This window comes from Aythya ferina, assembly GCF_964211825.1.
Source record: "Aythya ferina genome assembly, chromosome: 20".
In the NCBI taxonomy this organism is placed as follows: Eukaryota; Metazoa; Chordata; class Aves; order Anseriformes; family Anatidae; genus Aythya; species Aythya ferina.
The window spans coordinates 989031-1009734 of NC_140318.1; the positions used below are offsets into that span (position 1 = coordinate 989031).

Below are 20704 nucleotides of genomic sequence, written 5' to 3' on the forward strand. Positions count from 1 at the left end.
CTGCTCAATAGAAAGAATCGACCGAGTCAGGATGGGCTGAAACATGAGCAGGACCAACAACAGCATGTGCTCTTTAACAGCTCAAGTGTCAGGAACTGAAAGACGATTTTCCATTTTCAGGAGGTTCCAGATACGTCTTGGTTTTAGCAAACCCGAATTAGGTCAGCGCTGCTCCACGGCCGCGGTTCGCCTTGCGCACAGCAGGAAGCGGGGCTGGTCCGCAGCGCCCAGCGCTGTCTGGGAGAAAACACATGGCAGGAACATCTCATGCTGAAAAAAATTAAATTAGATCTCTAGTTGTTTTGGCCTTAGAGTATTTTGAAAAGAGTTCTTTGCCTTTACTTTTTTTTTTTTTTTTTTTTACTTTTTTTTTTTCCTGCAGTATTTTGATTTATTGTCCTGTATTTTGGTTGCAGTTCTCTGGAAACCTCCTTTTGGTACTGCAGCGTGTTGTAGACATTACCTGAAGGCGCCAGATGCCTTTGAATCTGTGCGCTGTTGGTTGGTTCCAGTTTTTCCTCAAACATCATGTCATTTACATACAAGGGAGAAGGTAGTTTATTTATTTATTTATTTATTTGTTTGTTTGTTTATTTATTTATTTATTTAAGTATAGCATAGTTCTATGAAAGATTTTCATTTTAAACAATCCATTAAATTTAGCTCAGCAGGTCGATTCAGATCAGAGCTCTGATGAGTTTGGGTGGCCAGGTGGATGCCCAGGAAGCTGGCGAGGTGATCAGAAGGCGTCGGACGTGCCACAACACTCATGCACATTGCAGTTCTCTGTAGCAGTTGAAGGAAATATTTGCTTGTCAGTTAAGAGAGTGTAGAAAGGTCTCTGCTTGCTGTATGGTGGTATTCAAAACCCCTAAGTCTTTGGGCTGTAGGGCTGTCGTCTCTCTATTGCAGAAATCCATGGTACTCTCATGTGGCAGTGTGCTCAGTTCTGACCAGTCCGTACAAAAAGCATATGACAGAAGTAGAGGGGAAAAAGTAGATACGTGAGAAGGTCAGGAATGTTTGTTTGAGTATGAGTAACATAGAGTAATACATTTTAAATGGTCCAGAGAACATAAACTTGGGGCTTCTAGGCAGTTTCATTTTGCCAGGAACAAAGAGAATTGAGAACGAACCTTAAATGAAACGGGCTTGGGACGGAGGAGGAGGAGGCTGCTGAGCCGCGCTGCCCCGCAGAGCTCCCAGCTGTGTCGGGCCAGGCACAGAGCCGGGGGAGGCTGAGACGAGCCCCATCCTGTGTGGCTCCGTGGGGCGATCGGGCGCTGTCACTGCATGAACGAGGCCGGCACACACGGAGGGGTCAAGCTCGCGCTCTGGGAAGAGGCCTCCTCGTGCAGAGGTTCCTCCGTAGCTGCTCTGTTGTGGATTTCTTGGCCATCCTGAGCTGAAGCAGCCAGCTCTGTACTGTGAGTGACAAGGCAACAGTGTTTGTGGCTCTGGTATTTGTAAGAAGAGTACAAACAAGTGACCTGGTGGCTAGCGTGTGCACGGGGCCGAGGTTCGCTGGCCACGGTGCGTGCCCTGCAGCCAGCGGCCGGGACGAGGTGTTAATGGAAGCTGCTGCCTGTCCATCCTCACACACTGGACTGGGGATGCCACATCTGAAGTGGTCTGAGCTTAAACTCGTGTTCCTAGCATTTGTGGCTCACAGTGACATTTAATGTGGTCTTGATTTTAAAGATGCAATTGTGTTGCTTGGATTGGTTTTGACTGCCAGTTGCTTTTAAAATATTCCAGCTGTGATATTCATATAGAGCTCCACTCTCTGATTAAAATTCTCAGTTGCCAGATAAAAAGCTCCTCCTCCTGTCTAAATAGCTTTGCAAAACAGTTTTTTTTTTCATGCAGTGCAAATCTTTCCCTGTGGGTGCCTTGCAGCTCTCAAATTTCTGTGCTAACTGTCTGCAGTGACATCTACTGACATGAGCAGAGATTGACTGCGAGGTCTAAGGGGCAAAATTTACTGATATATTAATCCAGCAGCTCTTCTGTTATATTGTCATCTTCTCTGCTTCACCGGTGATGCCACGTTCAGTATTTGGCAGTTGGTATCTTCCATAACTACCTGCATGCTGTTTCCCACGTTTCCTCCAAGTGCCCAATTCTCCTGTGCCCACAGCCAAGACAAGTGCCCTGCTGGCCTAAACCTTTCCAGGAGGTTTTGTGCCACAATGGTCGCAAAAACATGTCCAAAAAGATTACATTTAAAACGATGCTATAATTTAATATTGCTGAAAAGTTGCTGTTATTTCTTTGAGTGTTTTCCTTCCACTTCTCCTTAATGATTTGCTACATCTGCCATTGGGACACGTATGAAAATGACATTGCAAACTGTTCCTCTTGTAAGCACTGTAAAACATCTATCAGACACTTAATAATGAGTACTTGAGGAGCATTGTACGTACACTTGCTCATTTTTCTTTTTTAATGATGAATGCAAATTGATCAAAAATAAAGATAAATTAGGAAAGTCCTTGCACAGCTTGAATCTCAATACATTTTCTCCTTTTTTGTCTTTGCCTTTCTGAAGGAGTTTGCCAAGTTCCTCCTTTTAACTACCCTTAGAGCACAACTTTGTTCAGTGCTGTGCCTGATAAGTATTTTGCTTGAAACAAACAAAAAAAGTTGTGGTGAGCTGCCCGATGATGATTATTTTGTAAAAATGCATGTGCATCTGTCTTGCAGAAATGCTGCTCATGGATTCTCACTTATTCAGGTGGACAGTATGAAGGTCACCATGAAGGATATCTTGCAAAAGGCCTTAAAGAGAAGGAAGGGATCACAGAGAGGCTCAGGTGGGTTATTTATTGTATTTTTTAGAGGAGAGGGTGTTTTTCCATGAGGATATTTTATATCACTTTTTAGCTGTTATGAAAGATGCACGCTTTTTTCAGTGGGTGTTGTGATGCAGTCTGCATCTGCACTCTGAAGCAGTTCTGTGCACAGGTTTGTATTCTAGATACTGGCAAAAGGCAGACCGTAGAGAAACTGTGTGATGTTTGCTGCAAAGCAATGTATCCATTACTGCAAATATTTCTTTATGATAACAAAGCCATTTGCATTCAAGTCCAGCCAGCAGTAGCATGAGATGACAGGTGGAAGTACAGTAGGGCCAGTCCTTGATAGAATTAGACTTTTAAGTTATGTAAGAAAATGATGCCTAATATGGCTTTAAATAATTTAAAGGATTAGTTGTTACTTTTTGAGAAAAAGACAAATTTACTTTCCATGGTGTTGTCAAGGTAGTACTGTAATAGTTAAGTCATATTAACATTTTAAAAAAGAAAATTTGCGGTACTTGCATTTATATTTTACAGCAAAACCATTCCAGGGTATAAATGCACATTCACATATATATTAGTACGTACATTTCAGAAGTATAAGGCTGAGAGATCTTTCCAGCAACAAGAAATAATTACTGTGAGAAATTGCACTGAGCCTTGTCACACAACAAAGGAACTTTAATATAAACCTATCTATATACGAGGTAAAGATAAGGATCTCGTCTTTGTAAATGAATGAAGCCTCCTTATATACCCTTAGTTTTAACTATGTGAAAAGAAAATAAACCCTTTTCTGTTTAGAAGTAGTAGTTCAGTGCAGTTTTTAAACGAGTGTATAATCTGTCATGGATTTAATTAGCTATCTTCAGATGAAAGCTGAAGTTTTAATAAAAGTTAGAAGAGATAACGCAGTGAAGGACACGGATGAGCTGTCTCAAGGCCATATTCCAAGGGAACGATAAGAGCTGTAAAAAATGGCAGAGGAGAGCAATTGAATGAAGCAATGAAAATCTGATTCTCGTAAAAAAAAAAAAAAAAAAAAAAAAAGTGCACGCGAGATGCTGGTAGGGGTGTTGTAGATGAGACCCGCTCGCGTCTGCGAGCAATTTGGCGGCTGGCCAGAAGTCATTGTTCACCCTCGGCTGTGGCGGCTCAGTCCAGATGTGCCAACTGCACGTTTCGGCTTTTGCCAGCTGACTGCGCCGTTTGATAACCAGCTCTCTGGATGCCCATCACTGGCCGCAGAGATAGAATTAAATGATGATGATCTTCCCACAAGTTGGGAGAGGAAACAATGCATATAAATCTTGATTTCATCTCAGCGTGAGAAGTCTTTATCCATCATCACTCATAATGAACAAGTCGTTAGCTGCGATGAATGGTGTTCTGTTTTTTTCAAACACCTCTTTTGTTCACTTTTTGGGTGACTTTTATTTATTTCCTGGGGTCAGATTTCTCTTCCCAGAAGGGGGATGTCTAGAGGATTCACTTAGCTCAGTCTTTAAACTGCTTTCCTCCTTCGTGTAACAGATGTTATTCCTTGTCCATTTGAAATTTGCTTTTGCTTTTATTTTGTTACTTTTGTTCAGTAGTTTAGAAAAGGAATGGAACTGTCATTTATTTCTTCAGCTAATATATTAATTTCTGTTTTCTTGGAACTTATGCTCAGAAGCCTGTGTAGTAACAGGATATAGAAGCATACATATTTCTTCTTTCTTTTTTCATCTCTTTTTTTTTTTTTTTTTGATTATGTAGGAAATCATTTAAATTTTCTTATAAATTATACATGTGACTTCTCACCTCTTTGATATATGACCAGCATCATTGCCGGATATAAGTCACAGTAAAAGTAACAACTAAAAACCTTTTGATCACTGTGTGTATGTTTACTTTTGAACATGTAATCTGATTTGTTGCAATAAGCCTTGTTGTTTGCAGATTTCACTTTAAGCTTGTGTGTAGATACATCCAGAATTAGGACCTGCAGTTGTAAACTTCATGAGTTGGAGTCACTGTTAGAAGAGTGATCACTCTAGGGAAAGGTTTTTGCTTGAATTCCCATACTAGTGAATGTCATAAAACGAATACAAATTCTGTTCTTAAAATGTTGGTGAGCACTCGGAGTGCATTGTTCACGTTGCCATGTAATGCTGTCACGTGGGTGATGGGACTTCTCAGACTAGGCATTTATGTATTAAATCAGTAAATCATAAATTACAACTTTCTATTAAAATTATCTTCCCTTATCCACAACTTCCCTTTTTCTCAGTTACTTCTCTTATCCAAAACTGCAATTAATCAGTTAGCAGACACTTATTTATTTATTTATAGTCTTGCTGTCATTTTTTATAACAGCAGAAATTGCAGCTGTTTGCACAGAGGGATCCTCTTGCTTGCACTGCCCTCTGGATCTGAAACAAGCCTTTTACCATTCCCTTCTGATGCTCTTAGCAGAACGGGATAAAAATGCTGCCTAGATTAAGGGATGGTTAAACCTCAGGATGCCACTACAGTGGGCATGGATTGACTGAGGCAGGCGTAGAAAAAGATTTTGTCATCATTCTTTATAGAGCACCACATTCTTCATTTTTGGAGTGAATATGCCTCTTACTTTCATTGAGAGATACACAGATAAATGGAATTCAAGATCAGACTATTAGCAGAGTAAGGTCCTGTGCCTTTGTCATTTAAGTCATTATGAAGCAGTGGATTAGGATGTCAGAGTTCTGAATAAAAGATGACATAATTTAGGAAAAGTATTTCTGCTCATTCTGCAACACTTTCTTCTGAGCTGACTGTTCTGGATTTTAGAAGCTACTAAGCAGAAGTAGATGTAGCGTGTTCACTTAAAGCATTTGTAATAGTTTAATAAAACTGGAATGCATATGAACTGTGCTGCATTTCCAGTGTGCCTACAGATCAGTCTTCACAGGACAAATGAATTATGTTTATAGCTTTGTTAGTTTCAAGTACTTGTAAAAGGAATTGCTTTCTGACCTATTTCCACTTCTGACTTCGGTGACATTTTTCAAACTTGTCCTATGTTTATAAGAAAATGCGAGCCTTGGTTGGCTGTTCTGAGTAAGAAACTGAAGAATTGCTGTTGTCTAGTTGGGAAGAGGACATTCTGTTATGAGAAGAACTAAGATACCAGGCTAGTTTTATACAGCTGTTTTACTCAGCTAGTAGTCCACAGTTTACAAGTAGGCTTTTTAACCAGCAATTGAAGCACAAGTTCCAGAAAACGCCCAAGCCCAAGCCACCTCTGTGAGATGATGACAACCTGAGCTTCTCAATTTCCGACTTCTGTTTAAAAATGCCTTTACTGTATTTGTAGCTATCAGCCCTTGCTGCCTTCTGGAGCATGAGACTGTTAATGACAGGGAAAAAGGTTCTTGATGAACAGCAGCGCAGGGCCCAGGGTTCTGCATGTTTCATTTCAGGACGTGCACTGGCATTCACATAGCTGCAGTGGGGACTACATCAGTAGAAATAATATCAGTGTGTTTATTTCAGAGTTCCATTTGTTGAAAAGACCAAAGCTGAATAAGACTTTTGACTGCAATCTAACTCAAAGCCAAAGATAATTTGTTGCAGGAAGATACAGGTCAATAGATGGAGACAGAAGTGGGCTACGACCTTTCTCTTACAGAAAGTACAATGAAAGAAATGGAAAAAGCATTCTAATTGTGTCTAGCTCTATTTAGATATTATGTTAGATAACGTTACTGCAAACAATTCAAAGTGTTTTATATTCTTTGCAGTTGCCCTTTCTTTGTGTCAAAAAACTGCATTGAAGATATGAAAGGTATGAATAATTTTTAAATAATAAATGTTGAGTAAATCTGCCCTAAATGTAGGTGTTAAAATAACCTGTGTGTTACAGCTGAGAGAACCAGACCCCTCAAGTCCTTCCATAGAGGACATGGTTGTTACTGGAGCAGTGTTTTGGGAGCTTCATGACCTGTCCCACAACAGATAGCAGCAGGGGGTTAATGGCAGTACTGTATCATTTCTTGCCACATGCCCAAATAACAAACTGGAAGAATTGTATGCGAATGGTGGCAAGTTAGGGAAAAGTCTGTAACAAACAGTCAGTGCTACACGCTGGAGAAGATAAATCTGCAGAGGAAATTGTTGAGGCAGATGTTTAATTAGTTGGAGTCAGGCTGGATAAACCGGGATAGGAATTGTATGCAGATATGCTGGTTTGCCTGCCTTTCAGTGGGCTGGTTCCATTGTCTTTAAAACTATTCTTTTTGCTTAGGAAAGAAGCAGCAAAAACAGCCATATAAGCTCTCTTATTGTAATGGATTCCCTTGTGTTCACTCATAAAATAGAAAATGTAATTGATGTTTTCCTATGGTAATGAAAAATAACTAAGTAGAATACTTTATCATCAGTTTGTTTAACCTATTGCGTGCTCAGCAGCACATACTGCAAATGCATATTTTACATGAGAGCTGAAAATAAAACATTCTTGGTCATGGAATGAGCTCCCAGAGGATCCACCTCTGGGATCTCTCTTTGAATTGTTTGCAGTAACTTTATCTTACATAATATCTAAATATCTAACATAATATCTAAATAGAGCTAGACAGAATGCTTTTTCCATTTCTTTTATTGTACTCTCTATACAAGAAAGGTCGTAGCCCACTTCTGTCTCCATCTATTGACCTGTGTCTTCCTGCAACAAATCCAGCGATGGACCACCTTGAGGGAGGCTCAGTAGAATCTTTGATGCAAGCCAGCTTTCTCAAAATAGGCAGAATGGGAGAGGAGAATTAGGTTTGTATGATACCCTAACCACAGTGGTCCAAGGCAGTGAGGAGGGAAAAGCTGAAATCTCCATGCAGTTCTACAGGTACCTTGTTGGGCATGCCTCATTGACCTGGGCAGTGCTGAGATGCTGTGATAATGGCTCTGTAGAGTACCCTAATATGCACAGATGATGTAAGGGTTGCTTTGTATAATCCTGATATGTCTGCAGCTCTTTGAAAATATTATTGAACTTTGTGAGCACTCCAGCAGCTGAAGGTTTAAATATAAAGTCAGTCTGAAATGCAGCAGATCTATGGAAAGGGAATCACATGCTTGAAATCACGAGCATAAGAACTTCTCGTTCTTCCTAAATTTATCAGTGAAAATGTCAGATATGGTGCTGTCTAGAATTTGGACAGATAATAATGGAGCCTTGAAAAGCCCTTTTAGAAGGTGAGATTTGGGTGGTTTAGTATTCAGCATAATGCTACTCCTTAGAAGTCAGTTAGCCTCAATATTAACTTTAAAAAGGAGTAGACTTTAGGCATACTTTTAAGATCCCACCCTCACGTTTTGCAGAAAAATCCTGGAAGATGTACAGATCATGTTGTGTAGCTGTAAAATACCAGCATCAGTACAACTGTTGATTCGCTCTACTGCTAAACCATTTTTCTACAGTCAGTGCGGTGTGTCTTTCTTCTGGTCTTTCTTTTACCAGTCCTTACATGTTACCCAGCTAGTTAGTCCAGCTTACACTAGGAATTCAGCTTATGGTAGAGGCACTTTTTAAATCCTGCTTTATATGAAGGCTCTCAGTTAGACCAAGAAAAACAGAGTTGTTCCAAGAGGAGACGCAGAGACCCTTCTGTTCATGTAGCACAGCCCAGCTCAGGCTTGGTCTGACAGCATCCCACAACGTGCGGTAGGCAAGTAGATCGTATCAGGTTTTTTATATCTGCGCTAAAACCCACATTCAGTATTTTCTATAAAGCATGTTTGCATGGCTAACAATTTTAAGAACATAAGGAAGATGATGACTTCATTCTTGATGCTTTGTGTATCTTGATGCCATGGTGATTCTCAAATTAAATACGTGCAGGAACTATATGTACGCTTGGAAGTTATCTTCCCTGCCTTTCAGCTGTCTCATACATACCTTTTGCTCTTCAACAAATACACTCTCTAGGATGCCAGTGGCCTTTTCCCCAGAGCTTGACTGAATGGACTATAAATACTAATGTAAAATAAATAAGAATGCAAAGAGAATATGTGCAGAGGCTTTGTTTTCAAACAAATGAAGCACTGATACCCGTTTATAACAACTGAATGTTCTTAGAAGGAAACGAGACAAAACTAAACAATGTAAAATGCTGAAACATTAGAATAATCCTGCCTGTTTCTGGTCCATGTCAGCCTCTCTTCATTTGAAATTTCTTGTGAACAGAGAAGCCTTGTCTGATTAATCTTGTCTGATTTTAAGTAGAAATTCTTTGCAGGATGAACATGCTACTGATTATTATTTAATAGCTCCTTCAAACTGTAAACATCCCTGAACCAGAAATGCTCAGTCCTTTTAAGAACAAAATGCTATACAAGTTTAATTGTTATAAACAATATCTTCTGCCAACATTTCACAGACATGACCTGTATTTTCCGCAGGTTAGAGTGAGTTATTAACTTAGTATTCTGTTCAGCTTGCAGAAAGACTAGTGCTTTTTCTATAAATGAAAACAGCTGCTTTACAATAACACCGAAGTCCCTAACAGCTGTCAACTATTGCTTTTTGCATTCTTTAAAATGTGTAAAGTGACCAAAAATAGTCTAAAATAATCTTCTTAATCTGGGTAAGTGTATTATCTCACTGCCAAAGGAAGCTGAGTAATAAAGAGAAAAATTCAAGAAACAGGGATGGAACATAGAAATAAAAGCCTCCCTATTGTATTTTAGTCTCTGCCACGGGAATTATTTTAACTGGCCTTTGCAACTCTGGTCTGTTCCATCACCAGGTAACCCAGAGCTGTGCCGAGCAGCACAGCCTATTACAAAACCGTGTTTTGTAGCAGTTTGCTATTCCTCTGTTTGAGATTTGTTTGCACAGGGCTGTTCAGTTACCCTTCAGAACCTCGAGAACAGAAGCTCAAAGTGAGGAGCATTGATGCAAACATGAAGCTTATCTTTCATTCAGAGAGTAACAAGGGAAAAGAGATCTGAGGTTTTTGTTTTGAAAATTCACTTTCTAACATAGCAGTTTCAGCACCACTTTTAATGTCAAGTCTCATGTTTCAAACATGCTTCTGAAACTGTTTATAAACACATTTTATTCAAAACGTATGCAGGAGATAAGCAAAAACTATAATACAAAGACACCACTTGTGTGAAAAACCACTTATTGTCAAGTACCCTGCCAGGCCCAAGGGAAATCGCTAGGATGCCGTCAAGCTGAAGGTTTTTGTTTAAACCTGGCCCGTGGCGGCGGTGCTCCTGGCGTAGCGCAGCAGTCCGGATGGCACGCAGGGGGCTGGGTGCTGCAGTGCCCTGCTCCCTTTGTCCCCTGCAGCTGCTAGCACAGAGCTGGCGCTGCTCGTGCCGGGGCCGCCCGGGCTGGCGGTGGGTCTGTGCCGTGTGTTTGGTGCTGGCTCCCTCCAGGGCCGTCGGCTTCAGCTCTGGAGGCAAATACGGGTCTGGGGAGCCCGCGGTGTGTCTAAAGCCAGTGCCCGGGCCGTTGTGGCATGCACTCTCTTGGAGCCTCGTTATAGATTTCAAACAGAGTCTACTTTCTAGGACGTACACACCTCAATTTCAGTTTCTAAATTACCGAAAATTAGTAACTAGCTGTCTGGGGAATAACGGACAAGAAGAAATGGCTGGAAATATGCATATGTAGAGATGCAGAGATAATAGATGAAAGGAACCATGTAAAACCACGAGCCTGTGATTAAGGCATTTTTAAGAGATGAACCACGATTAGAAGGAACTGTCATTTAAGTTTGATTTTGTCATTGGATGATGATAACCGAGGAGCTTAAAATTAAAAGTAAATATGTTAGAGTAGGCGATGCATATGTTTGCTCTGACTTTTGGAGATGGAAGCCCCAGCATCTGTGACAGTGAAGAGCCAATTAATTTGTATTTCCTTGTGCTTACATGCGTGCTTTTCTGCTTAATGGTGGTTTTGAGTTTCCTTGGCTTTCAGTGCTTTGTTTTGGATAATTATAGCATCCCTGCAGAGTTTGCTGCCCTCAGTTATAAATGGCTTTACCTGGAAATACTTCGAAGTATTTTTTCCTTGCATTACGCTGTTTACACTAGCAGGATACAAATTTATAAACTTAAAAACATCAATATGTGTAGATCCTTTGCCAGACTTTCTCCTGCTTTTTGCCCTCTTCTCACCGAAGAGGAAATCTATTTAAAAAAAAAAAAAAAAAAAAAAAAAAAAAAAAAAAGATGGCTTAGGTTTAAACATAGAGCCCCCAAATATCACAACTTTCTCCCAGTGGTGTCTGTCCCATTGCCAGGTGCAGTGAGGAGCTGGCTAGATCATTTGCCCATTATTTCTTTAGCAAAATTTCCTTTGGATTGGTGTTGTGTGGTGTAAGCACCTCTGTGCTGGAGAGGGTGTGACAGAGGCTGCTTGAAAGTTTTTCCTTTTGCCTACAATCTCCACTTCTGTTTTGCAGCAGTAATGATTTATTTCAGTGCGCCCTTTCTCGCTAGCCCACTGATGCTGTGCAGATGCTGACGTGACGGGGGCAGGGATGCTGGTGGACGTGGAGCCGCTCACAGGGAATAAAGTTTGTGAATAGTTTGTCAGAATAGAAATAGCTCGTTAGTCCTGTGCATTTGGGCTGATGGGGTCTGGACATCAGCCTGAATTGTTGAGGAAAATTTTTCATGTCTGGCCTCTGAAATGAAAGTGAAATATTAGACCGAGTCTATTTTAGAGCTGTTGGTATTGAAATCATACATTTATTGGTTCTTCTGGATCAGTAATAAAGCTGTAATTTATGTGACATTTTAAATTCTACAGCTCAATGTTTGGATGGTAGAGATTTTTTGTTTATTTTATCCACTCTGATGAAAGAAGATACTGCTCTTACACCAGGTACATTCATGGCACCACCTCCATCCTGCTAGCTTTTTGTGAAGCTCGCAAAGCACCCGCCTGGGTAGTTATATTACTCTTGTTGCAATACTATTGCTTATACACCCTTAACGGGGAAAAGCACCTTCCTCACTGCATAATTCAAGTCAGCAGTGCAGAGCCCTTACGCTGATGTACCTCACAAATAGCCTTCTGTGCCTGGATCTCAGGGTGCTCGCACTGGTGCTGTCCTTTAGGTAGCAGCTCGTGGAGGGGACTCGTGGTGTGTTAGCTGTCGTGTATACTGCCCTGTCACTAACCCGCACAGACAAGTTCCTGCACAATGTCTCTGAAATTGTGATTGACAATACACATTTTATATATGTATATAAAAAATACGGCTGTTGTGGTTTGGCCATTGGTATGTTGTGTTAAAGACAAAACACGATTTCTTTCTGTTTTCAGCTTTATTTAGAGCTGTGATGCTAACGTAAAAAGAATAAAGGCCTGTAGTAGACATTAAATAAAATACTTCTGTTAATATTCTGCAGACTAGTTTGCTGCTAGTCACGCTGCACGCGTTCTGTTCTACAAAAGAGCAATACATAAATGAAGTGTGTTTGTTTCTTTTTAAGGGGCTTTTGACTAAATTCTTTAATTTCACTGGCTGTCAAGGTAGTGTTAAGTAAAATGGGTTTGAACTGCTGTAGTTTTTGTGTACTGGACTAGATGTCAGAAACCTTTGCCATCACTGGAAATTCTGTCACTCTGGATTTACTATCTGTTTCCCACAGCTGAATTCTTAAGCAGTGTGATTTAACACCTTGGCTCTCCATCAGCCGGTCCTGGCATTTATTTGAATGCATTACACCACTGGTTTCCATAAACTATTTTACAATTGTTTCATATAAATGACTGTTTATTTCTACAAAAACCATCTGTATTTCTGCGGAGAGCAGCAGATAACTGTGTGTAAAATTTGGTAATGTCACAACAGTGCAAGTTAAGAAAAAGCAGATTGGACTAAAAGAAAAAGTCTCGTGCTTGTGCATATTGTTAAAAGTTTGTTTTCACTATTCAAATATCTTTATTAACAGTATTTGCATTTGTAATGATAAAATCTTTATTCCACTTCAGAGGTGTTGAGGGGCTTTGGAGATTTTCAACGGATAAACAGATTTAAGATGTCCTCATAGCAGTAGGATTTGAGATGTAAACATTCTGGCTTTACAGCTATTTCCTCTCAAACTGTTTACATATTTTCTGTTGTTTTATTGTCATTGCCAAGCACACAATGAAATCTTTGCCCCTTCTGTTATGTTCTAAGAAAAATCCTGCAGCAGGAGGCCTGGGACCTCTCTGTGTTCTCAGTTTCTTTGCTTTCTGCAACGTATTGATCCCTCTCCTTCAGTTCTTTCGCTTATGATCTTTGCCCCATCCTACAACCACGGGTCAGTGTCCAACACTGATGGGAAACCCGCTCTGCCCTGCACCTCTGGGGAGCTGCGTTGCAGTGCAGACAAGGAGGGCAATGTGGTGGCACAGTTCGCCTGCTCCCAGCCAGCATCGAATGAGTGCCCAGAATGAGCTGTTGCACTTCTTCCCTGTGCCACCCATGGGCTGGCAAAGTGAAAGCTGGAATCCAGCAGTCTTACATTTAGCACAATTGATATTTTTTGACAGACTATTTGAAATGATAGAAATACATAAACTTCCTCTTTTTTATAACCTTGTAATAGCTGTCGCGTATTTCCAGCAATAATAAGAAAGTGGTAACAAAAAATAAATACAAACATACTTTAAACTAAAAAGAAATCACCCTTTCAAAACCTGGGATTGCAGCAGTAAGGCAGTAAATCATGTATCCTTGTGAAAGAAGAAACTTAAAATAGGGAAGTACCACAGACATCAACATTAAATGTTTATCACATGTTTTATTTTGACTACTTTCCTGCCTTACCTCTCTCACATTCATTTTTGCTTACTTACTGTCTGCCTGGCCTCTGCTGCCATGACCATTAGGCGGTGACTGCCAAACAGTCTTTAAATTTTGAATTTCTCGTGTGCTATTTTGGAATTACAACTGCACACGTGAGACAGTGCCTGGCACTGCTGCAGGGACGTTTGCAGGTGAGTGCCAGGTGCCTGCCACCCTTCGCGGTGGTGGGATGCTGCTCCATGCGGGAGAGCAGCAAAGCAGGGCTTGGGAAGGCTGCAGAAGGGAGAGCCCTTCGTGTGCTGCGAGTGCGTGGTGCTGAGCCTCACCCCTCCTGGTGCGCCTGGCGCTGGTCTCAGGAGCGTGGAGATCCTCCAGCATCACCGCGTAAACTTCTGGGGTTGTTTTGGGTTACGTGCCAAAGACTAACATCCTTCACACCACAGATGTTCAGGCAGCCTCACAGCTCCTGGCACGGTGTTGGCTGACTCACTGGGGACAATCTTTGTCTGCTGTAAAACCAGACCGAGTTTGCTACCTCTGCTGAAGCCCAGCAGCCTGCTCCCCTCCCAGCTGCTCCCGTGTTCTGGAGGCTGCACTGTCCTAATTCCAGAGCTTTTCTGTATGGAGGTGTCTGAGGAGCTCTGCCCATAGAGTAAGTTTTAAAACTACTCCACAAGGGTACCAGAGCACTGTGACCGGACAGCAGCCTCTGGGAGGGCTGGGATACAGAAATGCTGCGCTGTTAAATGTGGCGTGCAGTGTGGTGCTCCTGCCGGCCTTTCAGGGGTGTGGGTGGCAGCAAATACAGCTCCCGTTCTTTGGAAGAGTACGAGAGACCAGCATACCTTGGCTTCCATGCTAAGCTCACTAAAATTTTAGCAAAAAACAGAACTAAAAGATAACATATGGACATATGCAGTACACTGAGGAAAGAAACTGCACAGCCTTTGTAGAGGAGGTTGTGCCTCGCAAACGTGAGCAGCCGTTGAGGAAGCCAGAGACCATCTGAATGAGGCTGATGTGTTTTATATAGCATGCTTAGATTTCCAAAAAGATTTGACAAAGGCTCATAAAGCAATTAAGCTGTCACAGGATGAGAAGGAGGATCCTCACATGGATTAATAATTGATTAAAAGACAGGAAACAAAGAATAGGAATAATGGCTCTCCGTTATTAGTAACTAGGTTACTGGTGGAGTTCCAGTGGAACTGGTGGAACCTGCATTGTTCAGTTAATGTGCAGCATGGAAAAGGATGTGAATGCTGATGTGACAAAATGTGCTGTTGATACAAAAGAAGCAAGAATAGTGCAAATAAAAGCTGTCTGTGAAGTGCTGCAGAGGTATCTCACAATGCTGAGTGACAGGACAATAAAATGAGAGAGGGAATTCAGTGTCAATGAGTGCAAAATAATATACATGGTGAAAAGCAACCGTAACTATACGTATACAATGATGGGCTCTAATTACCTTCCATCAGTCAAGAAAAGTATCTTGGAGTCAGCATGGATAGTTCTCCGAACACTTCAGCTCAGTGCTTAGGAGCAGTCAGAAAGACAAATTGAACATTAGAAATTAGGAAAGAAGTATAGAACAAAACAGAAAGCATTATTATGCCAGTGCATAAATCTTGATGTGCCCACATCTTAATTATTATATTTTATCTCAAAAATGATAAAACAGAGCTAAAAGATACAGAAATAGATGAGTGCAGAAATGGATCAGATGTGAAATGAGGAGGAGATGGTAAGCAGAGAAGAGCTTTTCTAGTTTGGAAAAGACATGACTGGGTACAAGAGGAGTCTATGAAGCGCAAGTGATACAGATGGTGAATTGGGAGGGTTTTATCATTGCTGTTCATAAAACAAGAACTACATGGCGCCAAAAGCAGTGGGTAGGCAATGATGTTTTGAGACAAAAGGGAATTCTTTTTCTCACATGGTGCAATAAATTATGGGAGTCGATGTTACGGAAATCAGAAATTCAAAAATGTTTTGAACAGATGCATGGATGACAAAGGGTGTGAAAATGGTTGACAAAAGAGTATAGCTGGAGCTGGGACTTTGTGAGAATTCAGGAGCTCATGAGAACAAGGTAAAGATAAGGGCTGAGCAGGACATAGTGTGTTTTGTTGCAGAGACTAACACTGTAGAAATACAGGTTCTGTTTTAAACCATTTGAGGTTTTTGTTTATACTGGTCTGGTTAGTTAAGGTTAGGTTTGACCTCCACAAACATTAAATATTGAGGTAAGTCTTTCTATAATTGTTATTCTATCCTACTAACTTGTTTGCAGACGGGGATGGCTTTTGTTCGGGGTTTTCCTTAAAGCCTCCTTCTCTTTTTAAGTGTTAGTATTTGTTTATTGTGCAGATTCAACCCCTGACCGTGGTATTCTTCATTGCTATTGAAAGTTAATGGGGGAAAAATTGCATTCCAAACATTTGAACCTGTAGTAGCCATGGCTGAACTTAGTTGATCTCTGGTGATCGGTTCAATTTAGTTACGATTTTTAGCCATTAGGCTGGGGCTGAATGATGGTGATTTGGTTGAGGCCAAATGTCTGTAGAAAATTGGCTGTTTGATAAGAGCCCTGTTATCAGAGGGGGATACTTTCTCATTTACATTTAGATGAGTATTGATTATTTATTTACTCAGAGAAGTGAGATTCGTTCCCAATCTTATCTCTCTCGTCTCTGCTTGTCAGCAGAAAGAGAGATAGAGCTCCTGACATCAGCCCAAGATAACAGCACTTTGTAGTGAAGATAAAAGTTGGAATGGGCCTTTTTCTAGTCTTGACTGAAAGGATAAGTTTTAAAAATTAGAACTGATGGGTCGTGCTTTCAAAACCCCATTCTGAAGGCTTTGCTGCTTAAATGGCAACAGAATTGGTTTGTTGTTATGCGGATGGCCATTCGCCTTTTGTAAGAGAGCCGCTTAATTTGATTATACTCCCTGATTCTTCCTGGGACACATTTGTGTTGTTCCATAGGAAAATGATGCTATGGATGAGTTATTGGGGTTTGTTCTGTTGTCTGGTTTTAATTCCTGATAAGCCTTCCCCTGCTGTAAGGGGTATCTCGAAATAATAAAGCACAATAGGTACCTGTAAGCAGGAACCAGACACAAACGGTGTGGGTGGCTGAACAGGGCTTTTGGGGAAGGGGTGCACGGTGGTGGGGACACCCCGATTCTCAGCAGCTGCTGGTCTGCCGGTACATTAAAATAAGCTGAGATGAGGGAAAAGGCTGCTGCCAGGAGTATCTGCAGCACAGGGTTGGTGTGTGCTCCCCCGCGCAGCCCGCTGTGCCGGCAGCGTGGCCCTGCAGAGAGGTGCCCAGGCCGCTCTGCACCCACCCCAGGGCCGGGGTGCCTCTGGTGCCCTGAGCAAGTCTCTGTGAGCTTTTGACCAAAGACTGTGCTTGAGAGTACAGCCACTCTTCTCTCACCGTGTTGTGGCTTGTTTCAAACAGCTGTCGTGGTTCTTTCCTGCCTCTCTGTGCGCCTGCACGTTTGTTTATCCACGCCCTGCTTGCTTTTATGCAGCAACAGTTTTTCTCTCTCCAAGAATTGGTGACAAAATCACAGGACTAGAACGGGAGTTCTCATTCATTAGCTTTGTCTTCTGGGTGTTTTGCCCTGGTAACCTCCACGCTGACGTACCCGCTCCCTGCTTGTTGTGGAGCGTAGCAGCAGCGGCTGGCTGCGGCCCGGTCTGGCACTCAGTGTGCGAGGAGCTCGCGGCCCCGCGGGGCGTCCTACTGCCACCCTCTGCCATGCTCCCCAGGGCTTCTCCTACAGCCCTGCAGAGCATTTGCCTACAGTTACAGAAACCCATAAAACCCAGCTTTGGCGTTATAACCTGAAATTCTGTTGGAATTCCCAGAGCAGTGTTGTTAGGAGACCCTTGAATCATGTCATATTTCTGCTGCAGTTACATCATGTGAACTTGTGAGAAGAGTCCGGTAGTAAAACTCCTTGCAGAATCAGCCTAACGTTTTTCAGCTGTTGTGAGGTACAGGTTGTGTGAATGTGTGCACACGTTTAAGATACGTTGTTTAAGAGTAGGGACTGTCTAGAAGTCCATTTTTACTTTTTTCTGTGTTTCGCAGTATTTCCTGGTTTTGGCCTGTAGTTCTGTTACTGTACTAACTGACAGTTAATACAGGCTTGACACAACCTGTGCAAAGCAATTTATCAGATGAAGAACTATTTACCAAGCTAATGAACAATGTTGGATGAGTAGAAATGGGTCAGAGGGGTAGGCGATAGCGTAATACCTAGGAGTGCATCTTAGGGCAGCGATGTGCTCGTCTCACCAGACAGGTCTCAGGTGTGACCTGTGCAGACACCAGTGTTTCTGAGAGGGGCAATTCCGCTTCTTCATTTCATTAACATACTGTATACGTTTTTGGGATGGGGAAATAGAAGTGGAATAACAAGAGCTTGGGAAACACAGGAGAGTTGCCATGATGAGGCAGGGAGTGGGGCGCACCGTGCGCTGCTGGCACCAGCAGATCCCCAGCCCCACTGGTCGTGGCCTGAAGGCCCTGCTGAACCCGGCGGTTCATCTGTGGTAGCAGCAGCTGGAGCGGTGGGTTCAGGAACAGGTGCCAGCAACACAGCAGTTCAGATCAGAAACAGCAGTTCTGCTGGCTTTGCCATTTCTGGGTATCGTTCAATGTTTGGGTGTTTAGGAATTTGGGAAGCTGTATTTAACAAATGGACAAAGCAAGGAGGTTTTGCTGTCATTGATTCTGTTACCTACAACCTACACCAGGTTTTAAATATAAATTAACTTACAACTTGTCTTTGTTGGGGTCCTTTCCCACCCTGTAGCAAAGAAACGGATTCCTTTTCTCCAGCATCAGGAGCAATGTTTTTGCTCCTGAAAATGAACATGTTTTCTGTATGTAGAGCTACAGAGAGGGCAGAGCAGAGGGCAGCAACACATCGTGCTTTCTGCATAAGGAAAAACGCCCAAATAATACAGCTTAGTTGCACACCAAGATCTGGGTAGGAATTTCTTACAACAGGCAATGCCCCTGTCTTGCAGCATGGGCAGGGTATTTAATACAGAATTATTAATTAACAATCTGTGCTATTTAGCATAGGAATAATACAGAAATGTTGGTTGGAATTTGTTTGGAACATGGTGGGTAGCATTGCTGGAGTGCTATAGATGTCTGGAATATTTTGTTTTCTTGCACACCATCCTCCACCTTTTCATGATAGGACTCTTCCCTTTGGATAAGAGCTTTAGAACATAAGCACCTACCTGCCTTACTTCTAGGGTGTGAGTAATCTCATATTAGTCAAACGTGATAAGCCATCACTTTGTTAGAAAACAGATGATTTTACAAGTTACTTTATGTTTCAGGTCCTCAGTATCGGCTGGAGAAGCAGAGTGAACCTAATGTCCCAGTAGATTTAGACTGTACCTTGGAGAGCCAGAGCACTTTGGAATTCTGCCTTGTCCGAGAGAACAGTACGTTTGCCCTTTTCACTTTTGCTCTTGTAAATTGCTTAAACTCACATAAGTTATGTATTTTGGAATACAAGCTGTACTGTCTGGGCAAGTAAGTTTTGATGAGACTCTTTCCTGAGGCATTTCTCTGTTGTGCCAAAAGAATATTCCAGAGGGAAATGATGGATTTTTCATACCTTTTAGTAAATAGTCTGCATCCTGTTTATCACTTCATGATTAATCTTTTTTTCTGTTAAACTCTGCTCTGTAAAGTTATGACCAACCCTGAAAAACACTGGAAATACGAAGATTTTTCTGTTGCAGACACTATTTAGTGAATAAAGTGATTGGTCTGCAATATATTTTGCCATGTCAATACTGCTGTAGAAGGCACTGATATATTTTTTTTAATTGAATTTAAAGAAATTAACCATGAAGCTATAACTAGAGTAGTATGATAATTTTTTAAAAGGTAGACAAATAGTCATCTCTCCAGCTACTCTGAAACATTTTTACTGTTACTATTTTAATGGTCCTAACATTATTTCCTAATTTATTCCTTTGCAAGAAATAATATGAAACTTACAAAATGGACATTTAACATAGATTTGGGTTTGTCCTCCGTTTCATTTTGCTCCATCCATCATTCTTTCCAACAGTCGTACTCTTTTGGTCTTGTACATTAGCTGTCAAAATTTTGATAGTACTAATGAGGAAACTGATGGCATTTATGGTCTCAGTCAAGACCATGCTTGGAGTATTTGCTGCAAACAGTCATAGTAAGAGTCCATTTCAAGAAGCATATTTTTTTTTTCTTTCTTGCAAAGATTAGACCCTTTCATTTATGCTTTTCTGATACAGCATTTCATATTTTATTCTGGAAAGACAGCAGAGCATCACTGAAGTAACTCCTAACTCCAGTGGCAAGCGATAGACTCTGCTCTTGCGTAAGGTATAGCAAAATGAGACAGCTGCATTGAGCTCTGTGGTGGTACGTCAGTGCTGGAGCTGAGATTAAGCACTCATAGTTTTGGCTGCCATTCTGGGAAGTATCGAACTTGCTCCCAAAATATTCTTGGCACTCCTGCTTCATTTCTTCATAGAGTGGTTCTAAGAAACTGCAGGAGAGAATGATGTGAAAAGTAGAAGAGGTTTGTGCTGTGCATGAAGAAATGGAGCAATTTTAACCTCCAGTCACGCTCTTTCAAAGGCCAGAATTCCCTGACAACAGCATCCCAGCTATTGTTTTTGTATTGATTTTTAGTCTGTGAAAAGATGTGTACTTCCAATATTTTCTTAGGTTTTTGCATATGTGATCAAAAATAGCATTTTTGTGTGCAGACTCCATAATTAAAAGTAGGTATCATGCACTGCATTTTAACCTATTTTCATAATCTGTGGAAGAATCCCTGTTGTGGTTTGCAGGTATTCTTATTGATGCTTTTACTTCTCATGGGTTACTAGGTTCATGTTGCATCATTACTTTGATTATAAAGCTGTTGGAAGTTTGTAAGCAGTTTAGCAGCAGCAATTCATTCTGCTCTGCATCAGTCCCAAATCTGTAGCCCTGGCAGGTGCAGGAGAGCCTCGGAGGCTTGGTCTCAAAGTAAACACCAGTCAGAACGTTGAGGGAACACTCACCTTTTGCCAAA

General features: G+C 41.4%; 1 protein-coding gene across 4 annotated transcripts in view; it reads left to right on the forward strand.

The window, feature by feature from the left end:
- The window catches only part of MAPKAP1 (MAPK associated protein 1), a 102219-nt gene that overhangs the window by 55877 nt on the left and 25638 nt on the right, over positions 1–20704 (forward strand). For 3 of the 4 annotated variants that reach the window (XM_084493690.1, XM_084493691.1, XM_084493692.1), the window contains 2 exons: positions 2707–2816; positions 18966–19073. In XM_084493690.1, coding sequence (XP_084349816.1) covers positions 2707–2816; positions 18966–19073 — 218 coding nt within the window. The remainder of the gene's footprint in view (positions 1–2706; positions 2817–18965; positions 19074–20704) is intronic. The other variant, XM_084493693.1, reaches the window with a different exon arrangement.